The sequence below is a fragment of the Balaenoptera physalus genome, assembly GCF_965194825.1.
Source record: "Balaenoptera physalus genome assembly, chromosome: 8".
NCBI lineage: Eukaryota > Metazoa > Chordata > Mammalia > Artiodactyla > Balaenopteridae > Balaenoptera > Balaenoptera physalus.
This window is the reverse complement of record NC_138887.1, coordinates 14,933,549-14,952,599: the sequence shown is the minus strand read 5'-3', so window position 1 is coordinate 14,952,599 and position 19,051 is coordinate 14,933,549. Positions and strand designations below refer to the sequence as shown.

At 38.9% G+C, this 19,051-nt stretch overlaps 2 protein-coding genes across 3 annotated transcripts in view; one reads left to right on the top strand and one right to left on the bottom strand.

The window, feature by feature from the left end:
* The window catches only part of LOC309666210 (calcium-independent phospholipase A2-gamma), a 148,128-nt gene that overhangs the window by 95,708 nt on the left and 33,369 nt on the right, over positions 1-19,051 (bottom strand). The gene's annotated exons all lie outside the window — the stretch shown is intronic.
* The window catches only part of NME8 (NME/NM23 family member 8), a gene marked incomplete at its 5' end in the record, with an annotated part of 38,738 nt that continues 27,813 nt past the window's right edge, over positions 8,127-19,051 (top strand). The window contains 7 exons of the mRNA XM_082473915.1: positions 8,127-8,249; positions 9,681-9,829; positions 9,924-9,963; positions 10,043-10,100; positions 10,242-10,405; positions 13,010-13,081; positions 16,658-16,774. Coding sequence (XP_082330041.1) covers positions 8,127-8,249; positions 9,681-9,829; positions 9,924-9,963; positions 10,043-10,100; positions 10,242-10,405; positions 13,010-13,081; positions 16,658-16,774 — 723 coding nt within the window. The remainder of the gene's footprint in view (positions 8,250-9,680; positions 9,830-9,923; positions 9,964-10,042; positions 10,101-10,241; positions 10,406-13,009; positions 13,082-16,657; positions 16,775-19,051) is intronic.

Below are 19,051 nucleotides of genomic sequence, written 5' to 3'. Positions count from 1 at the left end.
TGAGCCCTCTGCCTAGGGTGGAAGCTGCTCACACAACAGATAATAAACCAGTGACCTCATAAGTCTGGTCAGATGGAGGTTTGTGCTAGTGTCTCTCAATCTGGATGATGATAAACATTGATATTTCAGAGTGAAAATTATTGAGATGGAGAGTACTCTAGATTTCAGAGATCAACCAGATCAAGGATAGATCTTCTGATGAATTGATTTCACTGATAATTTTCTTTTCCTCTCAACCAGTTATTTTGCCACTTGATTGCAAATAGATATTCAATAAAACTCTGTGCATAAAAAGTTACTATTAAGTCCTCCATTTATAAGGAACTACAACAAAGATAAACTCTCTATCTACTTTACTAATACTAAACCCAGAATCTTCAGTGCTTCAGTCTTAGAAAGGGGCTATCAGCTGGATCAACTACTCTGAGCTGATCCGGTCCCATGAGGAAATGATGCTCCACACAAATCAGGATAATTCAAGGATAACTCAGTGATGAGAACTAGTTATAAAGAAGTGGATACAATGCAGGGAAACCAAAAACAATGGTACTGCAGGGCTAGCAATCATAGTGCTGCCACTATCCCTATGCCCAAAATGGTAAACAGGGAGCGTGGTGACCAAAAGCTGGAAATAGGAGTAACATGGAGTGAGCTGCTTTGAAAGAAGCTATGACCTTAGGCTGACAAATCAATCATCTCAAGGCAAAGCTGCAGAAAATAAACCAGTGGAATAAATACCACCAACTTATTCTTCTCCATCCCTCCAATGTTTTGGTGATGTTCTCTGTTGGCTGAATTCACCAGAAGCCAGAAGGCAAGGGAGACTGTTGAGGTGGTTCATACAAGTTAGCTTCTCTGGGCAGACAGCAGGGTAGAGAATCATGGAGAAAAATGTTGACAAACCCCTGCTTTCAAAAATATTCCTTAATGAGGTCATTGCTCCTAAAACAGAAGCAAAAAGCAGAGATCAAACTTGGTAGTAAGATGTGATTTAAAAAAAAAAACCAAGATGATAAAATATAAGCTGGCACATTTCAAGGAATAAGCAACAGAAAAATTTCAGAAATGAAGGTTGTATTGAAAAACCTCATAAAAGAGAACTGAACTGTTTAAAACATAGTAAAGAACCTGGAGATCAGGATCAGTAAAAGCAAACATAATTATATGAAAAAATTTTTAAAAATTGAAAAGAATTAGCATGACAATGATGGTTGTGGAACACAGAAAGGGAGTTCTAATACACACATTGGTATCTTCTTATTAGTTGTTATTTCATCTTTTTTTACAAATACACTTTTGCTGGGTATAGAATTCTAGGTTGACCGTTCTTTTCCTCCATTATCTTCTCACTTAGAGCTTTGGTTTCAGGGTAATTCTGTCCTCATAAAATGAGTTTGGAAATAGTCCTCTTCTATTTTCTGGAAGACTTTGAGAAGGACTGGCATTAAGTCGTCTCTAAATGTTTGCTGGAATTCACTTTTGAAGTCATCTGATCCTGGATTCTTCTTTCTTGCAATGTTTTTGATTACTGATTTCATTTCTTTACTTATAGATCTGTTGAGATTGTCCCTTTCATCTTGAATCATTTTACGTAATTTGTATGTTGGTGGGAATTTATACATTTCATCTAAGTTATCCAATTTATTAGTGAACAACTGTTCATAGTATTCTGTTAAAATCCTTTTTTATTTCTGTAAGCTTGGTAGTAATTCCCCCACTTTCACATCTGATTTTGTGTATTTGTGTTTTCTCTCTTATTTTCTTAGTCAGCCTAGCTAAAGGTAAGTCAATTTTTGTTATCTTTTCTAAGAATCAACTTTCAGTTTTGTCGATTCTCTCTGTTCTTTATTTTATTTGTGTCCACTGTAAATTTCATTATTTCCTGCCCTCTACTAGCATTCATTGTAATTTTACCTGGTTGGATGTTGGATACTTCCATATTTTTATAAATATTCTTGAGCTTTCTTCTGGGTTGCAGTTTGATCCTTTAAGGTGTTGTTTTTAAGATCTATCAGGCAGGTCCAGAGCAGTATTCCATCTAGGGCTATTTATTTCACACTATTCAGGCAAGATCTTCTTGAGTACTATACCTAGTGTCTCATAAATTATTAAATTCTTCAATCTTTCTGGTGGGAACATGTACTATTTCCAACCCTACGTGAGCAATGGGCACAATTCCCACTAATCCTCTTATATTCTTCCTTCCCTAGACAGATCAGTACTCAGCTGAATACTCAGGAAGGGATGGTTATATAAATGCCTGGAGTTCTCTCTCTGCTTTGCTCTCTCCTTTCTGTTACTCTGCTCTGAAAATTCTAGCTGCCTGGATTCTCAGCTCAGCCTCCTCAACCCAGGAATTCTGCCTGGTTCCACCTGGGTTCTCCCTCCCTATGTGGCAAGCTAGAAACTTACAAGGCAGTAAACTGAAGCCGTCATAGGGTTCACCTCCTTTATTTCCCATCTCTCACTGATCACTGCCCTTCTTTACCTGATGCCCATCCAAAGCCTTGAAAACCATTGTTACATGTATTTTTTCAGTTTTTTTTATTGTTCCAGGTAGTATGTTAAAACTGGTCTCTATTATTGCATCTTGGCCAGAATCACAGGAATTTAATATATGACAACATGTCATAGCTATGCATGACCTTCTTTCTTATTCTGTGGGCTGAGCAATTTGTCTCAGATGATATCATGGTGCTAAGATGACCTACATATAGATGCTGTAATCAAATTTTGTTTCTTTCTTTTATTGATCAATCACTGAATCATCCATGTAAAAGGATATCAGCATTGATCATCTGAAAACATTTCAGTCATGTAATTCTTTTCCCTTGCCCATGCCCCCCCATCTCCCCTGCATTCTTTCTCCACCATCTCCATTCAATTCTTAACAGAGATAGGAATTTTTGTGAAAAGCTACTTTTGCAAGTTTTAGGTAGATTGGACTTCCACACAGGTTTGCTAATCAAAATATTTTAGAGTTATATCTTTGCGTGACAAAAGATAACAGTTACTGAATGTTCACCATAAGCTGGAGACTGCTCTAAGCATTTTATATCTTGTAAATCATTGAATCCACACAGCAGTCATTAAATAGGTTCTATTATTAGCTCCAGTAAAGACTACAGAGAGGTTAAGAAACTTGCCTAAGGTCACAAAGACTACCTTATCTAATATTGTTTTATGGGGATTTCATAGAAAAGTGTGTGTGTGCTGGGCAGAGGGAGGAGCACAAATTAGCTAGAAAAAGCCTTAATGTAATAAGCTTTATTTATTCACAAATTACTGACCACACAGAGCAAGGGTAATTCTGATTGTGCTATTATTCAAACCTAACGCTATTGTGCACAAGGGCTTTTGCCCGATTACTTGTTTCCTGGGGATTCACCAATTCTGTGGATCACAATGCTGCTCCTGATTTACCTGTCAATAGAGGTAATGAGTCTTCTCTTTCCATCTTGCCATCCTAAAAGCTGAACTCATGATTTTCCCTCCAGGTCTGATCCTCCTTTCACATCCCTCATTCATGTGAAATGAATTCACATGAATTCACATTCATTCACTCACCCAAACTTGAAACTCAGGAGATTTCTATAATTTCTCCTACCTGCTCCCTACGAAGCATCCCTGAGTCCCATTCATAACTTCACGAGTCTGTCTCTTTCACACTGTACTTCTGGTCTCTGCCTTCACTGAGGTCTTTAGCCCTCCTCTCCTGGGTTGCTCCAACAGTCCTCTGTCTATTACCTCCTGGTCCACCTCCCCAACCACACCTGCTTCAACTGCCAGGCTGATGTCACCGTGGTTTTCCTAGTATTGAAAACTTTTTATGTAAGTCATGGATTGTAAATCCTCCCACTTTAAACTTTGAGAAGCTTGACATTGTTTTCACATGGAGCCCATATGTACTATCTTGCTTATGGGACCTTCTGTGTTCCAGTCACAGTTGCCCTTTCCAGGCTCATCACGACCCCACGTGAATCCTTAATTTCAGGCAGAGCATCACATTCATAGTTCTCTCTATGTGTCCGACTCTTTCATCTCTGTGACTCGGCACAGCCTGTTTTCTCCACCTTGAAGTCACCTTCCTCCCTCGTCCTCCCTTCATCCCAACAGCCTCACTCTATGGTCCATGCTCAGCACTACCTTACCTTCTGTTCTCGCCTCCAGTCCTTTTTGGAGAGCAGAGGGAGTAATTAATTATTTTTATTTGTCTTTTGCAAAGGCTCATGGACCAGATCCCATGATGCCCCTTCCTTGTTTCCAGACTGAGTTATGAACCTTCTCATTAACTAATTCCCCTATTATCCTATGCAGACCTCTATCATATCAACTTTCCTCTGGCATGCTAAGACACGGTGCCAGAGACTGAGAGCAGAGAAGAAACTAAATGATATTTCTTTCTATGTCTTGTGTCTTCATTATTCTCAGAGCCTTAATTTTGTATTTAGTGGGAAAAGAGAATATTATTATTCAGATGACATTTAAATTGGTATCAAAATCTGGAATTTTTTATCTAAAGGAGATAGGGAAAATTAACAAAAATATGCATATATTTCTCCTAGATAGACTAGTTTGTTTCTATCTCTAGCTCAAGTAATGAACTGAAAGTAAATCCCTAAACTATTTATTTTCTTTATAGTCTAATTACCTGCACCAGATCACTTGCATTTAAAAATAGGAGATCTGTGTACCCTCACTAAGGAGTTTATAAATGTGTCAAGAATACCTGCTATTTCCAAATGTACTAATTTGCCAACTAAGTTTTGAGTGTTTATGTGCAAGTGATGAGGCCAGGTGCCAGAGAGAACCACAAGAGGAAGAAAGTAAAGTGAAAATAATTCAGCAATTCAGCTACCCAGTTCCTCTCCTCTGGGTTTTCATGTATATTCAGAGATCCAGAGAACCTACAAGTAAAACAGTAAGATGCTGATAAACTTATGACCCAAGAAAAAAACTGAATACTATAGATAGTGCTGCACGAGGACCAAAAAAAAAGGCAGGTTAGGGCAGGAAAGAGCACTTTGAATGTAACTTGAAAGATAATGTCAAATACATACAAGAAGCAAAACAAACTACTACTAGATCCTTCAGGAGTAACACTCTCAGGGGATCTTTGGCATTTCTAACTTACACTCTCCTATAATCAAATATAAATATATTTTCTTTTAAATAACATTTTCAGAGTGCACTTGTCCTTGAAGTCTATACTAGGAAGACCCAAATCAAAAGCTCATCAAGTTTATGTTTCAAAGCCTCAACAGTCAAGCTTTTTGCAATTAGTAGGAATGATGTTTAAAAACTCAATTTCACCTATTGCCTTGCATGTCTTGAACACTGGTAAATGTCTGTGATCATTTGAGAATAGATTGAAGCTTCTTTTTGTAGCAGTGATGTTTTTCCTTAAATAGTAAAATCATTATGTGAAGACTTTGAAACAGGTGCATGAACAGTTGTGGCACCTACTAAACGCTTCCTGTAGGTGCTGCACAATAACATCTTTTTGGGTTAATACGAGAAATTTCATTAAAAAAAATTTCCAAGTGCTGCACATGGGTTGGAGTACAGGAAGCAACTATAGGGTTAAGAGATGCAATTGACCTTTGTAGACAGGATCCTTATTCCCATAATGGACCAAGTAGATGAGCAGAATTACCTACAAGAGGATTTCTGAACAGGACCTTACAATCAAGGATATATATCAAGGGTACGTATTGTCTCTACACTTCACCTTCTGGTGTTATAGAAGGAGTGGTATATATTTTTGATAACTGCTATTTCACCAGGGTTAGGTTGTCAGTAAATTTACTCTTAGGTTCAACCCAATAGTTGGCATAGAGGAAGAGGCTCCTAAAGAGGAAAGTTCTGGCACCTGTGTTGCTGCCAACATGAGCCCAAAGGAAAACTTTGGTTCCCCAGAGGTTTATCAGATGGCTTTCTGGGGGAACCTATGAGAAGAACTGGGATAAAAAAAACTAAAGCTTGTGAAATGGGCTCCAGAAATTATGGGACTAACTGTTAGCCTAAAATCAAGAAATAGTTATGTATGTTAAAAAAAAACAAACTGCGAATGGAGCAGTGCATGGTGGGAGATGTGTTCCCAGGCTGCTCAGGATCAGGACAAACACGAGCAGGGAATGTTGGTAGTCAGAGTTGTATTTGTCTTTCTCCAGCAAATCAGAGAAATAAAAAGTTCGTGAGAAAGATGCCACCTTAGAAGAACAGTGACCCATGTGAAACTTGCTTAAAATAGGGAATTAAACTGGAAGCTACACACACAACTTGTACTCCAAGTATAGATATTACTAGTGAGTTCACCCCCATAAAAGTGGGTACAAAGTAATTCCCAGGCCAAGTCAGCCACTCACCCTGTCTATTACCCTCTGAGAAGGGATGATGAGAAAACACTCATCCTGGGGCAATGGGGAAAGGAAGTTAGACCACTGGAAAGGCAGTAGCTAAGGAAGCCTCAGAAGCACCATCTCTAAAAATTATCTGCTGCAGGAAATTAAAGAAAACTTGAGGAAAGTTTGATTTTTTTAAGCAAAAAATCAAACTATGATTTTTAAGAATCATAAAGTTATAGGGAAGGCAATAATCACAGGGGAGGCTGTGACGAAAAATCAGCAGGTTAATATCCAGTCAACATGGCTGACTGAGCTGGCGCAGAAAGATGCCCAGTTTAGGTCTAAATAAAATACTGAATAAAGTAACTCAATTTTTAAATTTCAACAACTTTTAATTTAGCTGAAAACGAAGGGAAAGAAAGACCTAGGACAGAGAAGCAAAAGAGGAATCTGAAGTCATAGGGGTGAGCTGACTGGAGCAGAAAGATTTCACTGGAGTATTAGAATGGAAAACAAGCCTTAACAGATGTGGCTGGGATTCTGATATCTACTTCCCTGCAGGTCCACACACTACGGGGTTGAGAGTCCATAATTCACAGTTAGCTGCAACTACTTGTACACTGCTGGAAATAAAGACGGGCTGTCCCCTTTCTGAAATGGAACCATAAACATTTGCCCTCCAACTGGTTTAGTGGCAGGAGTGACGTGCTTGTCATCCATAGGAATTCTATATGGATAAAAAGTCACTGATGAGAAATTCAAGTCCCAGAATTGTGCTAGTCATAGATATGGATTTGGATTTTCTGCTGAGGGAAATAGGAAATCTAAGCTGAGAAATTAACATACATATCGTCTGGTGGTCTAAATACTGATGGGCCAGGCAAAGGCACATGGGACATCATTGTGTAGCTATGCTTCCGCAGTCCTGTCACAGGGGTTCATACTAAAAGCAATCCCTGCTGGATGCAAACTGTTATATATAGGATGGATAAACAACAAGGTCCTGCTGTATAGCACTATATTCAATATCCTGTGATAAACCATAATGGAAAAGAATATGAAAGACTTCTCTGGTGGCGCAATGGTTAAGAATCTGCCTGCCGATGCAGGGGACATGGGTTCGAGCCCTGGTCCGGGAAGATCCCACATGCCATGGAGCAACTAAGCCCGTGCACCACGACTACTGAGCCTGAGCTCTAGAGCCCGCGAGCCACAACTACTGAGCCCGCGTGCTGCAACTACTGAAGCCCGCACCCTAGAGCCCGTGCTCTGCAACAAGAGAAGCCACTGCAATGAGAAGCCTGCGCACCGCAACGAAGAGTAGCCCCCGCTCGCCACTAGAGAAAGCCCACGCGGAGCAGAAAAGACCCAACACAGCCAAAAATAAATAAATAAAATAAATTTAAAAACAGAAAAGAATATGAAAAAGAATACATATATATGATAACTGAATCACTTTAAAAAAGCAATCCTTGCTAAAAATTAACTCACAGGAAAAGTCACAAACACCAAAAAAAAAAAAAAAAAAAAATCACCATGAAGAACAGTCAGCTGACCCAGTGCATTGGGTAGACTTGTATCCTAAGAATAAGAGAAAACAAAGTAAGCTGAAAAATGTTAAGGTAAGCGTAAATGATAGAATTTACACGGCATGAAAAGGAGAGTATGTTTTTTTAAAGTTACTTTTAAAATTTCCTGATATAAATTCTGCAAATGACATAATGAAGTAAAACACACACAGACGCGCACACACACCAAGGTTTTACAAGACAAAGAAAGATGGCCCAGAAGAACTGTCCCAGGTTGGAGAAGTGCAAGGAGAGGACAACTAAATGTAATGTGGGGCTCAGGATGGAATCCCGGACCAAGAAAAGTTCATTCTTAGGAAAACGGAAAAGATTTGTACGAGGTCTATAGTGTAGTTAACACTTTATCAACGTTAGCTTCCTGGTTTCAATAATTATACCATAATTATGAAAGATGCCAAGCTAAGGGGAGAGGGTATGGTAGCTCGGAGTACTACTTTTGCAATTTTCTTGTAAGTCTAACTTGATTTCTAAATGATTTTTTTAAAAAGAAGAGCAGAGGTAGGCGCAGGAGGATTTGGAGAGACCGGCTGGGCTGGACCTTGGCGAGCCCTCCGCTCCAAGCCGAGGCACACAGGTTTCATCCTGTACGTGGTGAGCGGCCGTGGCAGAGACACGACGGAATCCGCGCGAGCGAGCGCACGCTGGAGGCGGAGGGGAGAGGCTGGGGGCGCCCGGACGGGAGGGGGCAGCAGGAAGGGGACGAACTTCGGGGCCAACTGCTCTGTAACCGCTGCCCAGGTCTGCGCGCTGGAGTCGCGGTCCTCGGGTGGGGGGACAGGGCTCGCGGGCAGCCGGATGGGTGGAAGGAAACGTTGGCGCCCTCCGCCTCCCGGCCCATCCTGGTATCCATCCTCTGCCTGGTCCTTCAGCGGGACCAGCCGGGGCAGAGGCGGCCTGGGAGCCCGGCGCCCCCTCTCCTCCCCGTCCCCCAGCCCCGGTCCGGCGGGGCGCCCCAGGGACTTGGACTTGGCTGAACTCACCCCGCTGAGACTCAGGCCTCGGTAAGGGAGGTGATTTACATCCCCCTTTAGTTCGTGTTCTTGAAACACCCCAATCTAGCAACTAGAGGAGGAGCCCACACCCGTTGCTGGATGTAGTCTTGTTTGTGGTCACTCCTTTGTTTCACACTAGTGTCCGCTGTCACACACGCAGTCAGACCCGCAGCTAAATGACCCTGACCCCCGTGAATAGGGCGTTTGGGCCTCACTGATTTAACAACTGCGGAAAGTTTACGTCTTGGCCCAGAGCACACTAGTGGCCTTGTTCTAAAAACTAAATCTCCTTGGCGTGGACCCAAGAAAGATCCGTGAGCGCGTTCATAGACAATTGACATGTGTGCACACAGAGAGAACACTCCAGTATACCGCAGGCAAACAAAACTCTAAGAAACTGTGACTCCTAACGGTTCTTTTTTTTTTTTAGAAGCTAATGCTTTATTGCCGGTTCAGTCCCAGGAAATCTAGAATGAAGGACAGTGGGTGCATTACTGAGCTGGCCATAGTTTTGCAAAACACGCAACTGGTTGCTCACCTTACGAACACCTTTTTAAAAAAAATGTTCATTTTTTATACAATTTTTAAAGGTTACTTTCTATTTACAGTTATTAAAAAATATTGGCTATATTCCCCGTATTATACAATACAGCCTGTCATACACCCAATAGTTTGTACCTCCTATTCTGGTAACCACTAGTTTGTTCTCGATATTTGTGAGTCTGCTTCTTTTATGTCTTATTTTGCTTCAGAATTACTGGGAGAGAAAGATACTACGGCTGCTGCAAGCATTTAGCACAGCGTCCAGCCTGAAGAGTTCTTCAGAGACCCTGGCTTCTCTCTCTCCAGAAGAGGGGAAAGTGCATAATCCAATACTGCTGAAGGAAAACTTCTGCACTGCGTAAGATGCGGCTTGAATGAATAAAGAAATAAAGAACATTATTTAAATTTCCTTTTACATGTTTTCTATTTTTCTTCCCTCTTTCATGTGATAGTGGATACATGGCAAGCAAAAAACGAGAAATCCAGTTACAGGTGGGCATGACACATCAACAAGTCTTTACTTGGTGTGTTGGCCCTTGAAGACCTTTTGACAGCGCCTTCCTTTTTGCAGGCGGCCATCAATAATCAAAGCCTGTGGGAGGAGATGTTGCAGAACAAAGGCCTAACAGGTACTGGGGCTCCGCAGGTGTTCGCCATCCAGAGTTGGATCCAGGGCACCTCCAGGCACCCCAACATGGAGCACCGCTCCCCACTTCCCAGAATAAAAAGCTGCTCTGTTTTCACCCTGCCCCTGCCCCAGAGATTGGGATAAGCTGCTACTCTAGACTCTTTGACTCTGTTCTTTCACAAATATTATCATCTTCTAGTGATCGATGTTTACCAAGCCTGGTGTGGACCTTGCAAAGCAATGCAAACCTTATTCAGAAAATTGAAAAATGAGCTGAACGAAGATGAAATTCTGCATTTTGCTGTAGTAAGGCTTTCATTTCCATTAAACTATTATCTTCTTGTTACTTTATAGTCTCTTTAAGGACTGTCTTAATTTAAACAATCTGTCAACTCTTCAAAATGGACAGTGTTTAGTTAGCAGTTTTACTCTATATTTAGTTCTACTGGATCTGAGAACGAATGTAATTTTTAGCCCATTCCTATAATACTAAGGTTATTTACCATGGTTGTGAACGTTAGAAAAACATAAAAATGGTTATCTGTCTATTGCCATACTTCTTTTCACTTGACCATGTGGTGTGTGTTCAGAATAAGGGCTGTAAATGCCTTTTACTGGAAAGCATTGGGTAGGACTCTGGTCATTTACCCAGTTAATTGTAAAATGGTAGCGATTTTACCCTCCCTTATTTGCCTCCCAAATGTGACAACGGATTAAAATATTACAGCCAAACTCATTAGACCCCAATGTATTGATTATTCAATCTATCCATGTCAAATTATCAACTGCTTAGAGCTTTGTTGTCTAATATGATAACCATTAGGCATAAGTGGCTTTTGAGCACTCGAACTGTGGCTAGTGTAACTGATGAACTGAATTTTTAATTTTAATTAATTTAGATTTATATAAAAAAACAGATACTCCATTCGGTTATTGTAAAACTTTTAAAATTATTTGGGACAGCATGGATATGTGAATCTACCTCTTTGACTGTAAACTTTATGAAATCTAATTAGAGACCAATTATTTATGATTAAAATTTGGCCCACAAATTGAGATGTACTCTAAGTGTAAAATACACACTAGATTTTGAGGCCTTCATATGGAAAAAGAATGTGAAATATCTCAGTAATTTCTTACATCGATTACATGTTAAAATGATCATTTTGGGATATATTGGATGAAGTAAAGTATATTATTAGATTATTTTCACCTGTTTCTTTTTTAGTTCTTAAATGTGGCTACTAGAGAATTTAAAAGTATATATGTGACTCACATTCTAGTTCTACTGGACAGCAACACGTCCAGACCAGTTCATTTCGTCACTATGTCTATACCACTGGGAAGTGCTATAAAATCTTTCCAAAATATGTCCTATTCATAATGCTACCATCTGTTGAAATTAATAAAAAATTTTGTTCCTCTTCTGTTTGAGCACATCCAACTGTAGTACATTCACATAGATCGATATTATTTTTCTGCTATGACCAGCTCATCCACAGTGAAAAAAATTTTTTAAAGTCGCCAAACCTCTGTTGGGCGCAATGGAGGGGCGCCCTCTGCTGGATACTTATTTTCCTGCAGTTTATCAGGGAAAGGGATCCTTTCTGAACTTGTAAACTCAAGTCCAAAATTGAAACCTATGAGGTTCATTACCTATTGAAATCACCCTAAGCTGAATGGTCAGTACAAAATTTTTTCTATTATGTGCTCCTTTAAAAGACTTGAAGACTTGTCCTAACATTGTGCCTATACATATAAAAATTCAGTAAATGTTTTATATTATAGTTTTTAAGGAATATTATTACCAAATGCTTTAATTGTTAATATTTTATTATAACATAAAAATTGCAATGATGATGGCTAGACTACTTTTAAATGTAATCTTGGCTACTGTCTTTTAATATTATAGATTAGTTCCTTTCAACAATAGAGCCTACTTTTTTAAAAAGAAAGAGAGAGAGAGAAAGAAAAGAAAGAAAGAAAGAGAATGACGTAGAATTCAATATGCCAAAAAAAGATTACAACACAGCCCCTCTGGCTGGCTGACACAGGGCTGAGGGACCTTGGCTCGGTTCCGCCCTCACCATCCTTGGCCATGGTTGAGGAACCTCTAGAAATCCCTGTTTGAAAACAGTCGCCTTAGGTTCCAAAAAACAACTCTTATGTAGAAGACCCTACAACATAACGTATCCTGACAGCTGGCCCAAGGGATGTTATGTTAATATGCAGGAACATACTATTATTTAATATATAGTTGTTGGTAATCAATTTAGGACAACTTGAAATTTGTGAGAAAACTTTAAAATCAAAGACTTTGAAATCTGACAACCAGTTTATTCAAGAAACATTTAGGAAGCTCCTTTTCATGCATGGCCCTCTGCCTGATAAGGTGGGGGGGGGGAGACATGTGAGGGTGAGTATAAAATATCGTATCTCTGTGCATGCAGCTCTCCAAACAGAGATGAGCTAGGTCCATAAAACGGTAGTACAATATAGAAAGGAACTATAGGTGCCCGGAGAGAAGGGTAGTGAAGTGCTATGTGGAGGGGAGATGATTTGCAGCAGGAGGGTCAAGGCAGAGTTCTTGGAGGAACACTCAAGCTGGGTTGGAAAAGGAAGGGCAGGAGCAGGTAACAAGGGGGAAAGTGCAGGTGGTGTAACGCAGACCACAGGAGATGAGTTCAACTGCAGGTTGGGTAAAGATGAACAGTGAGAAGTAAGGTTGAAGCCAAATGATGCAGGGTCTGAACTGCCAGAATGTGTAATTTGATTCTAAAAACAGCTATAACATACTCAGAAAATGTTGTAGTAAACATAAAAAAAAGTATCTCTGCATTTTTTGAATACAGTACATCAAATGACTTGAGTGTAGTGTCCTTTATTATTATATGAAATAATCTTTTTCAGGCGGAAGCTGACAGCGTTGTGACTTTGCAGCCATTTAGAGATAAATGTGAACCTGTTTTTCTCTTTTGTGTTGTAAGTATATTTATCATCTCAAGTGTATTATCAGATTCCAATTTACAGCTAAAGAGCAAGTAACATTGTACAATTACTGGAACTGTTTTCTGATGATAGTAACTGTAGACTTTTTTTTGCCTTAAATATGCTTGTCAATTAAAATATTTATAACTTGACCTGTAGGAGCTCATAACGGATTGCGAAGATTAGACTACCATTTAGTTGATCAGGGAAAAGAAAAATAAAATGGTATTTACCTTTCCTAGGGAAATATCAGAGACTTGTATGATGAATTATTACTTACAGGAGTGAAAAATTGGAAATGTCTTGGGTACCCAGTGGAAGAGAATTGGTTATAAATATTCATGTATACCAATACGAGGAAATATTTGTATGATCACTATCTTGTAATGTATATTGCTTTTATCTCTGTATTTACAAATGCATAGAAAGAAGGGAGGCAGTGTATTCACCAAAATGTTAATAGTAGTTTTCTATGTATGGGGAAAGGATGTGTAATTTAAATTTTCTTCTTATACTTTTCAATATTTTCCAAATATTCCAAGATAAACACAACTTTAATAATCAGAAAAACCTTATAAGTGCTGTTTTCTAAAAGAAGAATATCTGGGTAAGTGCTAACTTGTGTGATACAGAGCATAGCTGCTACACAGCTAAAGAATTGGGATAGTAAGGAAACACCTCCCAGAGAGGGTTTGGACTGTTCTCTTGCTGTTGAAAAGGCTTTTTTTTGATATTATAAATAATTATTAAAAAAACACTTCTCAGATATAAGTTTTGCTTTTGTTAAACAATAATCTTACAGCTATTTCTGGAAGGTGAATGACTGTGTTAATTGAATTTAAAAAATTACACTGTAGGTCTTGCTGTCAGTTGGCTAGGAATTGGCTAGGAAGGATTTGATGATTTACGTGAGGGGTCAGCCAGCTTATTTGTAACGGGCCAGATAGTAAGTATTTCAGCTTTGCAGAAATACTATCTCTGTATTGGGTCATCGTTTGCTGACCCCTGGCCTAGATGGAGTTTAGGTAACTGCACGAGGCAGAAATGGGCTTGGGGGGCTAATGGGACAACGAGGAGGCTTTAGTAGCAGCAGCAGTTGGGAGCCTGGCACTGAGGAGGAGAGGCTGGGCAGGTGGCCACCAGGTAGAGTCTGCAGCTCTGGGGCGGCCATCACCTGCTGAGTGAGTCAGGTCTGAGCAGTAGACCCATGCCCACCCTGAAGACTTTGGCATGTGGCCCAAAATCCTCCTTTCAAACCCACGTGCTGCCATCACTCTGGGACTTCAACATCCTGGCCTCTTGATTCTTCACCTCCTAACTGTCAATGAAATTTCCAACGCACCTCCTCCAGTCACGCCTCAGACTTTGTTATCACCCGTTGCTCCATGTTCAATGTTCTAATTTAAGAATCTCCATGGGGAATTTAGTCAATATTTTATAATAACTGCAAATGGAGAGTAACCTTGAAACACTGTATAAAAATTAAAAATTAAAAAAAAAGAAGAATCTCAATCTGTGACCACAAAACCACCTCTGCAGTGGGCAGCATTCTTAGCTGACAGCAAATTCAGCATCTCAGCAGGAAGGGCTTTTTCAATGGATATTAGAAAGCTCTTGGAGGTTCCTTTTAGTGGGAAATGGTAAATAGAGTGCCAGGTTTCATTCAAACCTTTCTCAACTGGAGCCTTCTTATTGGCCTTTGAATATGATTAAATCTTTCCAATGAAAAGAAATACCTCTTTTCGATACCATGTCCCTCTCCAGCTACCACTCACCTCTATGCTTTACCTCACAGCTAAACCGCTCAGAAGAGTTTCTATATTTATTTTCACTCCAGTTCTTCTCATCCCATTAATTCTTCAACCCATTCAATCTAACTTCTTTCTGATTATTCCACCAAATTGGCTGTTGCTAATGTATCCAGTGACCAGCCTGTTGCTAAATATAATGAATGCTTTTAGGTCCTCATCGTTTTGTACCTCTCAAATGTAGTAAATGTGGTGACCATGCCCTCCTTTTCGGAACATTTTCTTCTTTTGGCTTTTGTGACTTGGTTTTCCTTTTGCTTCCTAGATGCTACTCCCCCTCCCCCTTTCTCCTTTGCAGGTTCAACTTTCTTCATGCAGCCATTACATATCGACTTTATCATGCTATATACTCTCCTTAGAGAACTTCTTCCACACACAGTTTCAATCATCACCTCATAGATCAATAACTCAAGTTCATGTCTTCAGCTGGATCCTATACTTTGAGCACCAGACCTGTGTATCCAGCTGGGCCCTTGATCTCTCCTCTGGTGTCTCAAGGGCATCTCACAATGAACTGGTCCAACAGCAGACTCCTCGCCCTCCCCATCCCTATTGGAAACGTTACTTTCTAGTGTGGCCTCATTTGGTGAATAACATCTCAACTTACTCAGTTTCTCAAGTCAGAAACAGAAAAGTCATCGTAGTGACTTCTCCTTAGGTCACACCCCATCCACACCATCCACATCACACCTCATCCACACCAGACCTTGGTCCTGTTAATTTCACTACCCAAGTCTTTCTCACACTCGTCTGCTTCTTTCCATTCTTTCCATCTCCAACGGCACTGCCGTAGACTGAGCAACCAGCTCTCCCATCTTTACCTCTAGAATAGCTTCTGATTTGTATGCAAACAGCTTCTCCCGCTCCACCTCTAACCCTTTCTCCATATGGTAGGTAAGATGATCTTTACACAGACCTTTAGCAGTTCTAATTGTGATCCCTGCCTGTGTTTAAACATTCCAAAGGCTTCCCAATGCACTTAGGATAAAGGCAGCATCCGCCCATGACCCATAAGGCTCTGCACGGTCTGGCTCCCCCTAGCTGTTGGGCTTCGTCTCACACCAGGTATCCCCTCACTTTCTCCACTGGCCTTCTTATTTGCCATATTCCCTTCCAGCCGTAGGACGCTTGTGGCTCTGTTCCTTTTGCCTAGAATGCCCTGTCTTCTCCTTTTTATTTCTTAACCTATCCTTCACATTTTAAATTCCTGATATTGACAAAGTACCTTTGCTAATGTTCTTGATCAGAACAAATTCTTATAGATGCTCCCAGCTCTTTGTACCTCTCTTGGTGGTACCTCTCATGGTTGTTATCTCAAATGTGTTTGTGGGGTGTTTTTTTTTTTTTTTGGTAATTTAATTACATTAGGTACCAGGACTATTATTCCATACCATCATGCCTGATACAATGCTAGTAAACTGGTGTTTAGTAAATATGTGTTGAAAGACAGACAAGGGGAAATAGTATCAAAAATAATTAGGGGGAGTAATGTTGGGAGGCCTGTACAGAACCATTAAAATTTAATGCAGCGATGGCCTGTCTTTGGTTGTAGGAGGACAGATAAATTAGAGGTAGAACTCAAAGAGCTGGATTTACCAAATGGACATACTTTTATATCACTAATACTTACTTTAAAATGACTAATCACAGTAGCTAAAAAGGGATTGGTGGGTCAGGGTGGGGTGACTTAGTCCAGTTGAAGTGTTAATTCTTGACCTATCCTGAAAATGAGCTTCCTTCCTGCTTTTGTTTCCCCTTATAGAATGGCAAAATTGTTGCAAAAATCAAGGGTGCAAATGCACCACTTGTGAGTCAAAAAATTATTACCTTGATCAATGAGGAGAGGAAAATTGCAGCAGGTGAAATGGTTCGCCCTCAGGTAATACTTTGGATTACTGATAATTTTATTTTTAAAAATTAGTTTTAAAAAAAGATGCATTACGTCTTTTTTTTTTGTTTTCCTAAAGCATTTTCCCTAGCTTTATAGCTATCTAGGTGTCTAAATGGTGCAACCTTTTTTGGGAAGTATTTTGGCAATATGAATCAAAGGCCTTAAAAAACACATGTATCCTTTGACCGAGCAATTACACTCCAATAATTTTCCTTAAGAAGATAATGAAACAAATATAGAAAATGATGTTTATTTCAGTGTTGTCTATGTTATTAAAAATTTGGAATCAACCTAAATGCCTAGCAACAGTGAATAGATGACATAAATGTCTGTAATTTATGTCATAAATTATACAGATTCATACAGTGGAATATTATTTAGTATATTCTAGCTCTGTTTATTTATATGGAAAGAGGGCCAAGATAGACTGACAAATGAAAAATAGAGTATTATACTTTAATAGGATGCTTAGAATAAGATCCTATGTGTGTGAAATGTATTACCTGTGTAATAATAAAATACTTTAAAATTAAGAAAGGAACCATAAAGCATGTAGAGATATGAACATAATAGCATAAGAAAGTAAGCCATATAGGAAACTGATCAGAAATATAGGCAGATAAATAGGAGTGACTGGTGTTATTTAAACACACACACATGCAAACAAAACAACAAACAACAAAAAGAAGAAACAAAAGAAACAAAAAATAGAGACTAGCTGAGAAATACTGAAAAATAGAAATAAAGAGAAGGTATAGGCTCAAGCTTGTATTAAGTATTTACTATTAAAAAGCATCAGTTTAAATCAGGAAAGGATAAAAAACTCACAAAACAAACTTAGTAATATTGGGTTACTATTTGTATAAGAAATCTGTATTATTTCCTCATACACATAAGTTTCAGATGAATTAAAGAGATGAATATGTTGAAACAAAGCATAAAAGTATTAGAAGAAAATACTGGAAAACATTTATCTTGTCATAGGTTGAGAAAGGCCTCGTGAGTACCGTATAAAGCAGAGATATCAAAAAAGAAAAAATTGATAGATTTGATTATTTAAAAGTTTGAATAAAATGTAAAAGGAAAGCAGCAAACTTGGAGAAAAGCTTGCACTGTGTATCAATGTTCTAATATCCATAGTGTGTACAAAGTACTTTAAAAGCATTAAGGAAAAAAAATGAACATTTTGATGGAAAACTGACAAATGACAAATATGGGGAATTTACATTTACAATAGTGATTTTTCTCACCCAAGGACATTTTTCTTTACATTTTCAGGTTTTCTTGTTTTTCAGGGAATCTTCACCCTTCCTTTCTCTCTGTCTCCCTTCCTCCCTCCCTCTTCCCACTCCCCCTACTTCTTTTTGAAAATTATAGTAACTAGGAATTATTGTGGACTTACTGTTTGCTAAGATTTTCAGAAAGATATCCTCATTTAATCTTTTACATCCCACTTTTATTGATATCATTGACAACTAACATTTTATTAGTTTAAGGTATACAACATAATGATTTGATATATGTGTATACTGGGAAATGATTACTACACTTAGTTAACATTTCATGTCACATAGTTAACTTTTTTCTGAAAAATTTTTTCATGATAAATTTTAAGATCTACTCTTTTGGCAACTTCCAAAATATACATGTTATTACCTATAGTCACCATGCTGTATATTACACCCCCAGAACTTATTTATCTTATAACTGGAAGTTGTACCTTTTGACCTCCTTCACCCAATTCCCCTACTCATCACCCTCCATCTCTGGCAACTACCATTCTGTCCTCTGTGCCTATGAGTTCATTTTTTCCAGATTCCACATATAAGAGAGATCGTACAGTATTTATCTTTCTCTGACTTATTTCACGTAACATTAATGCCCTCAAGCTCCATCCATGTTGTCACAAATGGCAAGATTTCCTCCTTTTTTATGGAAGAATAGTATTTCATCATGTACATATATATCATATATTTATCCATTCATCCATGAATGGACACTTAGATTGTTTCCATATCTTGGTTACTGTAAATAATGGTGCAATGAACATGGGAGGGCACATAAGTTTTTGAGAGAGTGATTTCATAGCTGGTCATAATAGTCTCTTAAGATACTTTGTGTTTCTGTGGTATCAGTTATGTCTCCTCTTTCATTTCCAATTTTATTTATTTGAGTCTTCTCTTTTTTTTTTTTTCTCACAGTCTAGCTAAAGGTCTGTTTTATTTTTTCAAAAACCAGCTCTTAGTTTCATTGATTTTTTTTCTA